General features: G+C 53.7%; 1 protein-coding gene across 2 annotated transcripts in view; it reads right to left on the bottom strand.

The window, feature by feature from the left end:
* SDK2 (sidekick cell adhesion molecule 2) overlaps positions 1–15,725 on the bottom strand; it is a 252,805-nt gene that overhangs the window by 67,477 nt on the left and 169,603 nt on the right. For both annotated transcript variants that reach the window (XM_038546715.1, XM_038546714.1), the window contains exons 6-12: positions 13,337–13,448; positions 11,588–11,778; positions 11,354–11,437; positions 9,445–9,639; positions 8,092–8,208; positions 6,180–6,347; positions 5,109–5,211 (exon numbers count right to left, since the gene is read on the bottom strand). In XM_038546715.1, the coding sequence (XP_038402643.1) occupies positions 5,109–5,211; positions 6,180–6,347; positions 8,092–8,208; positions 9,445–9,639; positions 11,354–11,437; positions 11,588–11,778; positions 13,337–13,448 (970 nt within the window). The remainder of the gene's footprint in view (positions 1–5,108; positions 5,212–6,179; positions 6,348–8,091; positions 8,209–9,444; positions 9,640–11,353; positions 11,438–11,587; positions 11,779–13,336; positions 13,449–15,725) is intronic.

Here is a 15,725-nt window from a genome sequence, read left to right as displayed (position 1 = left end):
TGTCTTTGTTTCCTCATTTGTAATACGAGGAAAAATAATACCACCCACCTTCTAGGGTTGCTTATAAGGATGGTGTGGGTTGGTATAAAATGCTTCAGGTCGTAAGGGATCAATGGAAGTTAGTCATCATCATGTATTTCGACGCTTAGAGCACATGGAGGTAAACAATAGCTGGCTAGCCATCCGTCCATCCTGATTTTAAAGCTGCTTTTCCCATCCAACAAAGCATCATAAACTCTTTGTAACGTGACACTTCCACACCCTGGCCTTTAGCTGCTGCATGATGGTCCCCTCGATGTTGGGTGCCCAGTGTAGCTCCTTGTTTTCTGATATTATAGTTAATGCTGTGAGGAACATCCTTGCAGCAACATATTTTCATACATCCTAAATCACTTCCTCAAGGATAAATTTTCAGCGGTGAGATTGCTGAGTTAAATTTTAAGGCTTTTTATATACATTTACAAATTGTCAGAAGTAATCACCTTCAATTCATCTCCATAGCTAGAAAAGAATCATCCTTGCCAGCCTGGATGGCACGAGTAGAATTTTACTTAAAAGCAAATCTAGTCGCAGAGAGTAATTCCTGCTTAGGAAACAGTCTTCGCCTCGGGATGCGGTGTTTTAGGAAGGATGTATCACCACTTGTGGAGTGTCTGTGCCCAAGAAACTAAGCCCGAATCTAATCAGCCAGTTACTTGAATCTGCTTAGAAATAAAAGGGATAGAAGAACAAGTGTCCCACACCAAGAAAAAGTCACTGGCCAAACCTAGAATGTGGGGTCTTCTACAGTAGGTGTCAGCAAACTGTGGCCCCCTGCCTGTTTGTGTAAATAAAGTTTTCTTGGAACACAGACACGCCCATGTGTTTGCACACTGCTTGTGAGTGCAAGCACACTTGAAGAGCTGTGACAAAAGATACATAGCCCTCAAAGCCTAAGATATTTACTCTCTGTCCCTTTATAGAGAAACTTAGCTGGACCTCTGTCCTGCAGAACCTGGTTTCTCCAACCAATTAACTGCATGTGAACAAACAGATGGAAACAAAAAGGAGGGGGAGGGGACCATGTAGAATAAAGGAAACACACCAACCAAATGCAATGTGTGGACTTTGTTTGGGCCTGGAGTTAAACCAACCAACTTCTAAAACGTCACCTTCCAGACAATCAGGGATGCCGTGACATGGTATCAGCAGACATCAAGGGGCTATTCATTGTGTCACATGGGACAGGGACGTGGTTGTTATGTTTCAAGAAAAGTCCTTTTAAGTAAGAAATGCACACTGACCTATTTAGGGATGAAATTACACACTTGAGATTTGTTTTTAAAATACTTCAGTAAAAAAAAAAAGCATGTGTGTGTGTTGGGGGGATGGATAGGGGAAACCAGGTGAGCAAAATGCTGACAGTGACTGAGGCCAAGAGATGGGTACGGATCCAAAGATACAAATGTAGTGATCCAAAGGGGCACCTGCACCCCAATGTTCATAGTAGCAATGTCCACAATAGCCAAACTATGGAAAGAGCCCAGATGTCTGTCGACAAAGGATGGATAAAGAAAATATGGTATGTGTATATATATACACACATATATATATATATATACATACATATAATGGAATATTACTCAGCCATCAAAAATGAAATCTTGCCATTTGCAGTGATGTGGATGGAACTATGGGGTATTATGCTAAGTGAAATAAGTCAATCAGAGAAGATAATTATATGATTTCACTCATATGTGAAATTTAGGAAACAAAACAGGAGCCTAGGGGAAAGGAGGGAAAAATAAAATAAGATGAAATCAAAGAGGGAGATAATCCATGAGAGACTCTTTTTTTTTTTTTTTATGATAGTCACAGAGAGAGAGAGAGAGAGGCAGAGACATAGGCAGAGGGAGAAGCAGGCTCCATGCACCGGGAGCCCGATGTGGGATTCGATCCCGGGTCTCCAGGATCGCGCCCTGGGCCAAAGGCAGGCGCCAAACCGCTGCGCCACCCAGGGATCCCCGAGACTCTTAATCATAGGAAACAAACTGAGGGTTGCTGGAGGGGAGGGGGTAGGGGGAGCGGGTAACTGGGGTAACTGGGTGGTAAGCATTAAGGAGGGCATGTGATGTGATGAGTACTGGGTGTTATACACAACTGATGAATCACGGACCTCTACCTCTGAAACTAGGAATTCACTATATGTTATTTAATTAAATTTAAATAAAAAATAAAAATTAAAAAAAGGAAGATGGGTAAGTAAGGCTTGATGATCTGGGTCTCTCTACTCTGGGCTACGTTTGAAAATTTCCACAGTAGAAAGTAAAAAAAAAAAAAAAAAGAAAAAAAAAAAAAGAAACAACTCATGAGTCCATTTAACTCAGGGTAGAAATTTTCCAAAATCATCTGTAATTATATAGCTGGCTATTAAACAATTTTCATGAGCAATATTCAGGCCTTCTTTCAGCTTTAAATAATATTCAATAGTCCTCAGGAAATCAAAGAAGTGCAAAAATATTTAGTTACAAGGACATTCACCATGATGTTTCTTTTTTTTTTTTTTTTAAAGTAGGCTCTACACCCAGCATGGAGCCCAACATGGAGCTTGAACCCATGACCCTGAGACAAGACCTAAGCTGAGATCAAGAATTGAACGCTCCACTGACTGAGCCACCCAGGCGCAATTTTTTTAGCAAAAAAAAAAAAACAACAACTGAGATACAATCCAAATATCCAGCATTAGGGAATTGGTAACAGAAATTATGTTACATCAACACAATGGACGAGTGAATAATGAATAATCATATAATGGGGTTTATACAAAAATATTTATTGACAGGGGAAGAGATTCACAATGGGTTCTTAAGGGAAAACACAAAGAAACCATTTTCTAGGTTTTTTTTTAAATAAATGACACTCTAATATTATCTCTCATTGAGAGAAACAGATAAACCCACTTTTCTTCTTTCTCTCCCTTCCCATTTTTTGTGCACTTATCTGCGTTTTCTATATTTTCCTCCTAAAAAGGATGTCTATTAGCTGAATAATAATAAAAGCCAATGGAAATATTGATTAGGATTAATAGTGGCCACAAGTGGATTGCTCAGAGCGGGTCTAGATCTGGGCTCAGTACTAAACAGAAGAGTTTCTCCTAAGGCAGGTCTGGAAGCTTTCTGCACGGGCAACCTGCCTCTGCTCAGGCGTGACCCTTGGGTCCTGCTTGATTTTGAGGAGGGCACGGAATACAGAATTAAGTGGCCACCACGTTAGTCTGACTTGGTTGTTTTTTGGGTCCTTTCTAGCCCGTCTGGGTCAGGGAACACCTCCATTGTGTTCCCTAAAGCTCCAACAGGGTTTTCTTTCTTTTATTATTATTATTATTATTATTATTATTATTATTATTTTTAAATAAATTTATTTTTTATTGGTGTTCAATTTGCCAACATACAGAATAACACCCAGTGCTCATCCCATCAAGTGCCCCCCTCAGTGCCCGTCACCCAGTCACCCCAACCCCCCCACCTCCCTTTCCACCACCCCTAGTTCGTTTCCCAGATTTAGGAGTCTCTCATGTTCTGTCTCCCTTTCTCCAACAGGGTTTTCAACTCTGAGGAAGGGGTGGGAGATGTGGGGGTGCTTTGGTCCCCAACTGCCAATTTTGAGGCCTGACAGACCAATTCTGTGTTCTCTCCCCATCAAGAAAAGATAGCCCAAATGGGGAGTTCCATTTGAAGGTGAGGACCACTCCAGTTAACTGAAATAGGGTTTTCCATGTGTGGCTCCCTGAGGATCCTTGGGAGGCGGGCCTATAGTCTATGGCAAGAGGCCCCTGAATGCCTTTGTTCATCAATAATTGTCTAGAGAGGGACGCCTGGGTAGCTCAGCGGTTGAGCGTCTGCTCTCAGCTCAGGGCATCATCCCGGAGACCTGGGACTGAGTCCCACATCGGGCTCTCTGCGTGGAGCCTGCTTCTCCCTCTGCCTGTGTCTCTGCCTCTCTCTCTGTCTGTCATGAATAAATAAATAAAATCTTAAAAAAAGAAAAAAGAATTGCTTAGAGAATGAATAAAATGTGCAAGTATTTTCCAAATTCTAGCCGGGTAATATTTTAATAAATAAAACACTAATTTATTTTAACGTGTTGCTGAATTAATATAAGCTTTTTATTGTTATATAGCTTTTCAATTAATGGGTGCTAAAGTTATAGCTACCACTTATGTACGAGTCTGAGACCCACAGCGGGGTTCTATGGTGGTAGGAGGGTATGTGGGTTCTCTTGGAGAACATCTTTACAGTTGAGATATAAATATATAAAACAAAAATTTAATAGTCTCAGGAATAAGCATATTCTGGATCTTGTGTTGACAATATTTTAACTACATCTATGTGATTTCAAGGCTCACGTTTGCATTTATGCTGGAACCATATGATGACCATCCTAAAGGGTCAATGTTTAATGTCCAAGGAGGTGTTTCTCTGACTGGGGACCGGTAGTGGACTAACGGGTGTGGGTCTAAAGAGAACGGGTGTGGGTCTAAAAGTCTAGTATTCCTTATGCCAACCTTGGCTTCCGTGGGGGTGGTTGGGACCCTTCCGTGTGGTGGTATGGACTGTCATATGCCTAGTGGCCACCAGATGGTGCCCCAGGATGCAGCTGCCTCCAGCCCTGTAGGGGCCCAGCCTCCCAAGTGGCACCAGCGCCCGGCCCCTTCCAGCCTCGATGCCAGTTGCTTTGGCAGTTGACACTGGCCATAAAATACAGAAGCAACATGGAGGGAATATCTGTCTCTAAGGAAGCAGTTACATTTTGTACTCAGCATCCCAAAGCTCAAAAGAGAGCCCTGAAGGGACAGTTTTCTGCGGAAGCCTTTCCTGGGGTCCTCAGCCCAAGCCTGGGAGGAGTTCTGGCCTCTACACCCTTCTCGGGTGCTGCTGACCTGGGCTGCCCTGATACAGTCCAATTGTGTTCACGCTGGCTCAGCCCCACACTGGCTCTACTGGTGGTCCCCACAAGGCCCGTGGCTTGGCCCCACAGCGACACTTACCTCCTTGGTGTCAACACCTGCCCAGCTATCCCTAGAGCTGCCCTCCCCTTTTGCCTCCTTGGGGCCACAGCAGAGGGAGTACCTGACGGTCACTCGGGGGTCGTGGGTCACTCCGCACACCATGGAGGCCTGGGTACCCTTGATGACACTCTGGTCCTGGGGAGGCTTGGTGATGCGGGTCCGGGCTGCAAGGCAGCAGGGAGACAGGGTGAGAGAAGGGGAGTAGATCCAGACGAACAGGTGAGATGCAGGTGCATGGGAAAGGCATCTTCAGGTGAAGCGGGCCTGTGCTGCTGAATTCTAGGGGCAGGTGGAGGCAGACCCTGCAGGTGGCCAGGCCTACCACAGTGGGCATCCCAGAATGCTAACAAGAACAGTGTGCCTCCGTGGTACCTGAATTCCTGGAAGCCACGTTCATTGCGGGGGCTCATTTAATCCTGCCCCCGGAAACCCAGGTGGGAGATGAAGAAATGGAAATGTGAGGATGATCAGCACATTAGTGGTCCAGCCAGGGTAAAAATAGGATCATCTGATTCCCGGTCTGCTGCATCGCATGCCCGGTCATCGGGGCTCAGCCTCCACGGGGGGCCCACAGGCATGTCTGTCTTGGGTGTGGATCCCAAGTGGTGCCATCTGACGATGCAAGGGGGCTTGAGAAGTTTCCTTAAAGCAGGGCTCAGCAGCACCCTACAGTCCAGGGTCAAGTCTGGCTGGCAGCCTGCTTGGGTAAATACACTTGCAATGGAACAGAGCTGGACCCTGTGGGCTGAAGTATTATCTAGGGCTGCTTTCTTGATGAAAGGGGAGTTGGGACAGAGGCTGTCTAGCTCACAAAGCCTAAAATAGTTCCTACCTGGCCCTTCACAGAACAAGTTTGTTGACTTCTGCCCTGCAGTGTATGAAGACGGCTGCCCAGCGCCTCTCTGTTCTCTCTACTTGGCCAAGCACGGCCAGAGGCCTCACTCAGGCGGCACCGTCTGCAGAAGCCTGGCCTTCCGGGGCAACCCCCCCCCCCTCCCCGCTCCAGGTTAATTTGTCCCCCGTCCTTCTTACAAAAAGCACCCCGGTGAGACAGCCCTGTGGATGAGGAGGTGCTGGCTCAGCACACACTCAATGCACCGACCTGGAAAGTGTTCCCACTCTGCACACTCACCCCACACGACCAGGTCAGCCGAGGCTTCGTCGACCCCCCGAGAGTTGGTGGCCAAGCAGGTGTAGGTCCCAGCGTCGGAGATGTGCGTGGGGCTGATGAGCAGGCTGCCGGACTCCAGCAGCGTGAAGCGAGGCAGCTGCACAGAGCCGCTGGCCAAGATGCGTTCCCCTGGGGGCGACACGAGGTGGGCTCGGGGTGGGCTGGGGCTGCAGCACGCAGCCCTTGGCCCTCTGAGACCGCACGTCTCCTGCTCCCTGGCAGCTCTGGGCAGGTGCTGTTCAGGCGGGTTCCCCCAGCTTTAGAAATGCTGGGAGGGCCCTGGTGGTGGCGGGGGCGGGGGGCAGGGCCGGGGTCAGGGCTGAGGCCCAGATAGGCTTCCGACATGGTGACAGGCACAAGGGCACTCGGTCACAGAGCCCGGGTCTCCTGGCGTCTCTCCACCCACCGCGCTGTCTGCCCTTCACCAGAGAAGGCCAGGGACTGTCTCCTGATGCAGCCAGGCACAGCTCTTGGAGACAGCTGGCACCCGGGCCGGGGGGAGGGGGCAGACGGCTCTGACAAGGTGGTGACGGGCATCCTGCGGCAAGATGCTTCTGGAGAGTCACCTTCAGGAGAGCAGGAGAAAGTGAGGGGTGGGGGCAGCAAGGAGTGGGGGCAGAGCGGGGCCTGGGAGGGGGTCCTGGGGCCTGGCGGTGACGGGCCCCGTGCAGGAGCCTGAGAGGGCAGCTTTGGGTGATTACATCTATTTTATTTTACTTTTAAGATTTTGTTTATTTATTTGAGAGGGGGAGGGAGAGCACAGAGAGAGAGAGACTCCCAGCTGAGCAGGGATCCCGATGATGCGGGACTCGATCCCAGGTCCCCAGGATCATGCCCTGAGCTGAAGGCAGATGCCCAACCGCCTGAGCCCCCGGCGCCCCGATTATATCTATCTTAAAGAAAATCCCACCTGTCTGTACAGAGGAGCAACCTCACGGGCAAGTCTGTGGGTGTATCTCTCTACACACGTGTGCAGGAATATTGAACTAGTGAGCGTGGCAGGTGAGGGTGTCTGCGTCCACACACGTGCCCGTCTGTGCTTACACTCATTTCCCAAATACTCATGGAGCAACTACCATGTGTCAGACCCCATCCTGGGCCCTACAGAGACGGCAGCGGGCAAAGCTGAACACCCCTGACTTGGGGTGTCAGGCAATAGGCAGAATGAGTAGGCAGGTTATCCGTTAGAAGGTGGAGAAATAAAGCCACGGGGGGCGGTGGGGGAGGCGGGTCATGGGGAGGCCTACGGGGCGTGGGCAAGTGAGTCCTGCCGAGAAGCTTCCGTGTAGCAGATGTGGAGGTGAGAGGGAGCGACCACGCGTGTGTACATGGGGAGAGTTGGGAAGGCGAGTTTCCGAAATGGGGGTGGAAGGGGCACACGGGGCGGGGGCGGCGGCGGATACCGCTTGAGCTCTGCTGGTGCAGGGGTCTGGAGCCTTCCATGCTGCCCGGGAGGGAGGGCCCACCGTGTGCACTCATGACTGCCACCACAATATGACCATCACACAGCCGTCATTCGCTGGGCATCATGCTCTTCCCATGCATGCCCCTGTTTCGCCCTCGTGCCAGCCCGAGGTGCGTGTAACTACTGTCCTCAGTTTACATATGGGGACCCTGAGGCTCGGAGTGAGTAAATAATTCACCCGAGGTCCCAGGTCTCCGAAGATGCAGAGCTGGGCCTTGAGCCCAGCAGGGCGGCATGTGGGACATACTGTGGGGTGAGAGATGCCCTCCTGGGGTGTGCAGTTCACGACCTTCACCACCGTACATAGGGAACCCAACCCAGCTGGCTCCAGAATGGAGATCTGAGGACTGCCCTCAATGGTCACATGGCCACACCCTCTAAGACCTCCAAGAGATCAGTCCCATCTACCTTTCTGCCAAGTGATGGCCGGCCGGGGCGCCCCCGAAGTCTCGCAAGCCAGTACCACCGACATGCCGTCGATCACTGTGCTGTCCAAGGGGCCTCTGGTGATGTTGGGGGCGATGCCTACAAAAGGAGACAGTGGAGCCTCTTAGCTACACCCTGGAGGAGCTCCCACAGCCAGAGGGCCAAGTCCTCGTCCTGCCCCTGCCACTCTGGCTGCTGTGGGTCCCACCGCAGAGAAGGATGCAAGTGTCCTAGGGGGATCCCGGCACTGGGGAAAAGCCCAGAAGGCCCTCGGGGGCTCCCTGTACCACCTGCTCTGTGGAAGGACCCAGGCTTGATTCTTAGACCTCCATTTTTGGGGAAACTGAGGATCTCTGGGGGCAGCCCACCCTCCAAGACGAGATGAATGGGGTCCATCCTTCACTGAACATGACATCGAGGCTCTGATTTCTTAAAAGAAAAGGTGGTTGAGGCCAACAGAGGAACATGAGCTGCTTTGCACGAGCCTTGGGCCTGGAGTCCACAGCCTGGCTGAGCTGGTACAGCCTTCTTGCTTCCGGCCTGCCTTCCCGAGCCCTGCCCTCAGGGAACCGTCTGGTCAGAGCTCGTGGGAGCAGAGCTCAGGAAGGGACCGGCTTGGGCACCGGCTTCACCTGCACTCATCCCAGCAAGAGGCAGCCTTTCTGCCCCGACTGCCCCTCTGGGCAAACCCAGCTCACCCTCTGCTCCTTGGCTGCCCTGTCTGGGGACTTCTGCGGGTCTGGGTGATGAGCCCGGAGCAGCTCAAGGAGGCCCATGACCATCTGTCCTTTTGCTGCCAAGACGAGGGAGCCCAGTGGCACTTTGCACGCGCACAGAGCTCTGCCCTCTACGATGTGACCACTCATGTAGCATTTCGCGCTAATGCAACTCCATTAAGAGGGCAGGAGAGCTGTCAAAACCCCCAGGAGAGACTCCAAGAGGGCAAAAGGTTTAAAGTGGGGACTGAGATTAAAGCTCTGGCTCCCTCTGGAGAAGGCAGCAAGCCTGCTCAGCTGGGACGGGGCGGCTTCAGCCTTGCCCGGGAAGCCAGGGGCAGCTGTGATGCCAGGGCGGGGCCTGTGGGTTCACAGCTGCTTCTCCCAGAGCCAGCGAACCCGTCCTGGGCTCGGGGCTCCGGAGCACCAGACCCGGGCTGGGAAGGCAGTGGGCGTAACTGGCTGGAGCCACCCCGGCAGCGGAGGGGACGGACGGTCTTCTGGAATCTCATCCCTGCAAAATGCCCCTGCATCTTTTCTCAGGAGGCTGCTGGCTTGGAGGAAGGCTGCGTCCTGGGCGGGACGGGCTCTGGGCCAGAGCGGGGAAGACGCAACTTACTGGTGACGGCCAGGTAGGTGGAGGTCTGCACCTCGCCGGCCGCATTGCGGGCGAAGCACTGGAACATGCCCGTGTCATCGGGCACCAGCCCGCTGATCTGCAGGCCCCCGTCGCCACGCTGCCGGAAGCGGTTCAGCCTCTCCACCTCCACCACGGCCGCGTCCTTGTACCAGGTGATGGAGGGCGGTGGCACACCTGGGGGGGGACACGGGCCCACAGTCAGCCCACCTCCAGGCTCCCTCCGTCCCACCTCTGAGGGGTGATCAGGCAGAGGCTGGGCCTGGGAGTCTGTGAAGGGTGTGTGCGGGGGTTCCCTGTGTGTCTTGGTTTCTAGAACCTTCTCAGAGGTGCCACTGGTGGTCTCGGAAGAGGTGAAAGATGTTCTCAGAGTGGCATTTCTCAAGTTCTTACGATAGCAGGGGTTCCAAGTTTAGCTTGGAAATGCTAGATTGGACAACTGAAATTTTTTTAGGACAGTCATTGAATTTAGGAGAGCCTGTGGTGTGTTCTGGGAACCTCCAACTGGGGGCTGGTTTCCCAAACTCACATGACCACAGAGTCCCGTGTCAAGGGGCATGCAGAGGGGGCTAGCAGTCCTTGGATGGCCTCTGGAAGCCCCTTCCTACCTCGTCTGGAGAGAGAGGTGAACGGGGGGTCCCTATCTCTCAGCCTTGCCCAAGCCCTGCACCCCTGGCCTTGCATGGTCTTCCCACAGGTACCCCCAACCTACCCCCCTGTCCCCGGGTCTCTGCTCAAATGTGACTTCCCCAGAGGAGCTCCCACACTCCATTCAAAAGAGCACCCCATCGCTCCTAGCCCCCCAAGCCCGCCGGCTTCTTTCTCTTTCCCAGCACTTCTCCTCCCTGACATCCTAGGACGCTGGATTTCACCCGTTCCACGGGGCACGCTCTTTCACGTGGTAACATCTCTGCGATCAGGACGTGTCTTACTACCGAAAGCGTGTCATAATTTCACCGACAGACTTTTTTCTTTCTTGGTGGCACATAAAATAATGGGGACTCTCACAACCCCTGGCATTTTCCATGAAATGAAATGAGGTATTTTTATTTGTTTATTGGTGGGTCTGCCTTCCTCTTAAAAAAATACGTTTTGGAACAGCAAGGATTTGGCCGTTTGGTTCAGCCCGCATCTCCCTAGCCCGAGAGCAGCATCGGCACGTTGGTAAACCCTCCAAAAACGTCCATTGGGTGAACGACTGGATCTTTGCCTCCCCCTTGTGTGTTCTCCGGAGGGGGGTCCTGACTCGCCCCTTCCACTGTGACTCTCCTCCTGCCCGAGCTACGTCCTGGCTCTTTGCTCACAATCAGACCTCGGGCCATAGCGCACGTTCTCTTCCTCCCATCTGATCAACCCCAGGCTTCACTCTGGTTTCGGGCTAGAGCTCTGCTGGGCCAGAAAGAGGGAGGTTGGGGGTGGGGAAAGAAGAAATTCCCCAGGATCTCTGACAAGGGGGGTTAAGTAGAGAGAGTAGGGGAGAAAATGGAGCAAAATGTCCCAGAAACCAGGTGGAGCTCATGAGACCCATCTCCGGAGAGAGGCACCCAAGTTCCAGCAGTTCTGACATTACGGTAATTTGGCATCGTCTACGACTCTCCAATTATGGGCCATTTCAGTCTGTCACCTATCCTGAAATTACGGTAATTTGGATTCATTTGTCACCCCCAAGTTATGGTGACGTGGGTCGATTTCAAGTCCTGAGATTATGGTAATTTGGCCTGTTTGTTTCCTGGGGTGTCTTCCCACAGCCAGACAGGATCCCTGCTCGGTGATGCTGCCCGGAAGAGGGAGTGGAATTTAGAAGAGTTTGTGACAGGGACAGGCAGGGGCTGAAGGTCTGGGGAGGGCGGTGGCGGGGTCCTTGTTCCCCTCTGACCACGCTGCTGGTTACCTTTGGCCCGACAGGGAATGTCCACCACTTTCTCCATCTCCGCCGTGATGTGTCTCTCAGGCTCCTTGACAAACTGAGGCGGTTCTGCAGGAGGAAGGACCAGGGGAGGGGCTCAGAGCCATGCTCCTTTTGAGACAGCCACTGCTCAGGTCACCCTTCAGAAGGCTCTGGCCATATTGCCCTCAGCCCTGGAGGGTCGGGGGGGGGGACCCCGGCAGCCCTGCCCCATCTCACCCAGCACAGACAAGTAGGCTCCACGGACGACCGAGGGGACGCTGCTGCTGCGCAGGACAGCCTCGCACTCGTAGTAGCCAGCGTCGCTGCCCGTGGGGCTGGGGATGGTCAGCCGGCGGTTGTAGTCGCTGATGCCGGCCGACAGCGGCACCCCGTCTTTCTTCCAAATGATGTACAGCTTGATCAGGGGCCTGGAGGGCGTGAGGGAGGCAGGATCTCAGCCCCAGGGACCCCGAGATGCCCGAGGGCCAGGGCTGGGGGGGGGGGGGGGGGGGAGTGCAGGCCCAGGGCCCCAGCCCCCACCACTTCTCAGTTTCCTTGTCTACGAAACGGGACATGTGTGCCTCCCGGGGGGTTGTGGGGACGGTGGATGCTCTAGCTCAGGGGAGCACCTGGAGCACAGCCCGGCACTGACTGGGTGCATGGGGCTCCCGTCGGAACCGGAGGCCCCAGAGCTGGGTGTCTCACTCTTCTGTGCCCTGGGGCGGCCCCACATCCGAACTGGAGCCAGCGGGCAGGACAGGGACAGAGACCGGGCGACAGGACGAGGAGGAGCAGGAGAGAAATACCCAGGGTTTGGAGAGGGCGAGGCAGGCAGAAGGACATACCTACCCCCGACTTCGCCAGACGGTGAGTTGGGCACCCCATCCCCAACCCTGGCACTCAAGATCCGCCCCCAGATTGGCCTTGGCCTGCTCTCCCGGTTAGCGCCTGGCGGATCCCGGGGGGGGGGGGGGGGTCTGTGCTAACTTACAGGGGGTCCCATGGAAAGGGTCCCGTGGTCAAGGAAGTGTGGGCAACACTGGCTCCTGTGATGTGAGGCAGGTTCTCGGCTGCGGGTCGTCTCTGTGCCCTTAGCCTGCCTCACGGTTCGGTCTTTCACAGGGAAACGCTGAGACAGGACACCTTTCCAGGAACCTTCAACAGCCTCAGAGCCCTTGGTCTGACCCCCACACCCATCACATCCTAGCACCTTTCTTGTGTACTCTGAAGTGGGTTCTGTACTCGCCCTACCTGCCTTACTGGGGAAGTGGGTGCTCCAATCATTCCCATTTTACAGCCGAGGAGACTGAGGCCCAGAGCATGGCAATGGGCCTGGATCTCGAGGGTGGCCTGTTCTATTGCCACCCTGCTGTTGGCCAGCTGGGTGACCTGCTTGCCCTCTCTGGGCTTCGGGGTAGTCGTCGGAGGAACAGAAATTGCATGGGAAGCACAGCTCAGCATCCACACGTGATGTGGCCTGCAGTGCCGTGAGTGTTTCATTTACCTGTGTATTTAATTATTTGTTTCCTGCATGAGAGAAGGGGCTGCAATTGTGCCCGACCCCAGGTCTGCCCTCCTACCAAGTCCCCCACGTGAATCATCTCTCTGCCTGGCGTCCCTGTCACAGGTGCCTGCATGCAAGGGTGACACCGGCCCCTTCCAGGTCACTCTCAGGGCTACAAGTGAGGCATCGCTATCCTGGGCTGAGATCTGCTGCCTTGTAACTTCCACCGGGACCTGGTCTCTCCTCTCGGGCCACAAGAATGAACCAGCCCGGATCGTATCCAACAGCCCTCTGGCATTAGCCAGTAGGTACACTCGTCACCCCTCCTCCAGGGTAAATGCTCCACCTCCTTTCCTGGGTCCTCCTGTGACACCTCCAGACCTTCCTGAACTCAGGCTGGTCCTCTTGGAGCCCACAGGTCAGGAGCACCGGCTGGAGTTAAGGGTGAAGGGGAACGGGGTGGCGGGGGAAGCACTACCCACCTGGCATTGGCCACACACTCCATGGTCACCTCCGAGGTCCCGGCCACCACGCTGGTGTTCTTGGGAGGAATGATGATGGTTGGGGCGATGGGGTCGGCAGGCCCCCCGACATCTGGGGAGAGGTCAGGGGTTAGCTGGAGACAGAGGTTGGGAATCCTGTCCCAATCCTCTGCCCGGCCCCTATTAGAGGCTGATGCCACAGGAGACTTTTGCCCTCATGGAGTGGGGCAGGTGACCTTGGGGCAGCCACCCAAGCAGTGCTAGAGCCGAACCTGCAGGTGTGACCCTCGGGTCCCTCTCACCTCTCCTCCTCTGTTCATGCATATCCCTGGTGTCCAGGAAGTGCCCACTGGAGACCTCCAGAGCCCTCCCCGCTTCCTGTCATACAACATCCCCTCCCCCTCAGCCCCTTGTCCTGTCTTTGCCTTCAAAATCCTTCCCTCCTTGCCACCTCTTCCACCTGAATGCAGACTCCCTGTACTGGGTCAAATAGTAATCCCCCCAATTCACATCCATGGTAGATGTGGATGTGACCTTATTTGGAAATAGAGTCTCTGCAGGTGTGATCAAGTTAAAATGAAGTCCTTCTGTATCCGGGGGCGGGGGCGACATCCCATACAATGTGTCCTTACAAGAGTGAAATACGACACAGACACAGACACATGAACTTATGGGGGGGAGGCCAGCTGAGCATGGAGGCAGAGACTGGAGTCCTCTATCTCCAAGGCAAGGAATGCAAAGGATTGCCGGCCACCACCAGAAGCTGAGAGGCAAGAAGGATCCTCCCCCAGACCTTTCCAAGCGTGCACAAGCCTGCCGACACCTTGATTTCAGATATCTGGCCTGTAAAACTGTCAGAGTACATTTCCATTGTCACGAGCCCCCCAAGGTGTAGACCTTTGTGACAGCAGCCCAAGGAAGCTAATACATTCCCCGGGTCAGGAACCTCACAGATCCTTCCTTTGGGCTGCATTATGTTCCCTCCAAATCCGTCTGTTGAAGCCCTAACCCCCATGTGGCTGTATTTGGAGATGGGGGTCTTTCGTCGGCCATCAGCTTAAATGAGGTCATAAGGGTGGGGCCTTAACCCAACAGGGCTAGTGCCCTGATCAGAAGAGAAAGAGACACCAGAGCTCTGTCTCTGTCACTCGAGGACGCAGCGAGGAGGCGGCCGTGTGCAAGTCAGGAGGAGAGGCCTCAGCACAACTCAGTGGTGCTGATCCCTTGACCTTGGACTTCCCCAGCTGAGAGGTCGCTGCCTGTGCTCAAGCCCCGGGGGGGGGGGGGGACCTGTTACCGCAGCCCGAGCTAAGACAGCCTGGCTCAGGCCTCCTCTCCAGCACAGGACAGGTGTGGGGCACACAGTAGGGGCTCACGTAGGTTTGCGAGGTGAACGGACCCAGAGCTTTCCGCAGCACAGCTTCAGGATTGGCGATCCTGAGAGAACGTTATCACGAACGAGCTTTATAAATACAACACAGGACCCCGAACTCTTCTTAGAGAGGCAGTAGCTTTGCCTCTTGTATTTTTTGAGTTTCCTTAAGAAGTGGCCAGACTCTCATCTTTGTGGGTCGGCGCAGGCCCAATATTGGCAGAAACTCCAATATTCTCTGTGCACCTGCCCCATGGCTCCTGAAAGTACAACCACAGAGGGCTTTTTCTCTTGCAAAAAATCCATCCAGTTGGCTCCTTCCCAGGAGGCTCTGGAGGTGGCAGATATAATGACCTGCACAGCCCTGGTTGGGGTGGGGTGGGGGGTGGTGGACAGGGGCAGGACATCCTTAATGGGGACAGCATGTCACGGTCCTGCTGCTGCTCTGGGCCACGCTGGTCAGCCCTGGGCAGGTTTTCCCGCCCGGACTCCAGGCTTTGCTAGAAAAGGGAATAAAATGTAAAAAATAAAGTAAAATGAAGGGGGAAGAAAGGAAGCATATAAAGTAAAATAATTGCAACAATATAAAAGCCTCATGTAGGTGCCATAAAGAGCGATCGGATTGAAAGCTGCTGATATAGCTGAATCCATAAAAGTGTGCTCTAAGTTGTTTATTACACGCCCGGGCGTGCAGGTACCACGGCCCAGATTAATGGGGCAAGAGGAGGAGAAGAGACAGTTAGAGCCCGAGCGGCGCCCCCCACTGAGGAGCCAGGTAAACGGAGCCCTTGGAGTTTAAAGATAGGAGGGCCGCCCCAGGGTCTCAGGGCAACCTGTGGACAAACAGGGCTGAGGAGGGACTGACACCCCCCGGGGACCCTAGAGGTCCTGGCAGCGGCCCTGGGGCCTGAGGGGAGGGACCAGCTGCGGCTGGGGATCCCTGTCCCAGTGAAGGAAGGCCTGGGGTGGGGGGACCTGCTTCTACCCCTTGCTCTATGCCAGCCATCCTGGGGGTTT

Source organism: Canis lupus, chromosome 9 (genome assembly GCF_011100685.1).
Source record: "Canis lupus familiaris isolate Mischka breed German Shepherd chromosome 9, alternate assembly UU_Cfam_GSD_1.0, whole genome shotgun sequence".
In the NCBI taxonomy this organism is placed as follows: Eukaryota; Metazoa; Chordata; class Mammalia; order Carnivora; family Canidae; genus Canis; species Canis lupus.
This window is presented reverse-complemented; position numbering and strand designations above follow the sequence as displayed.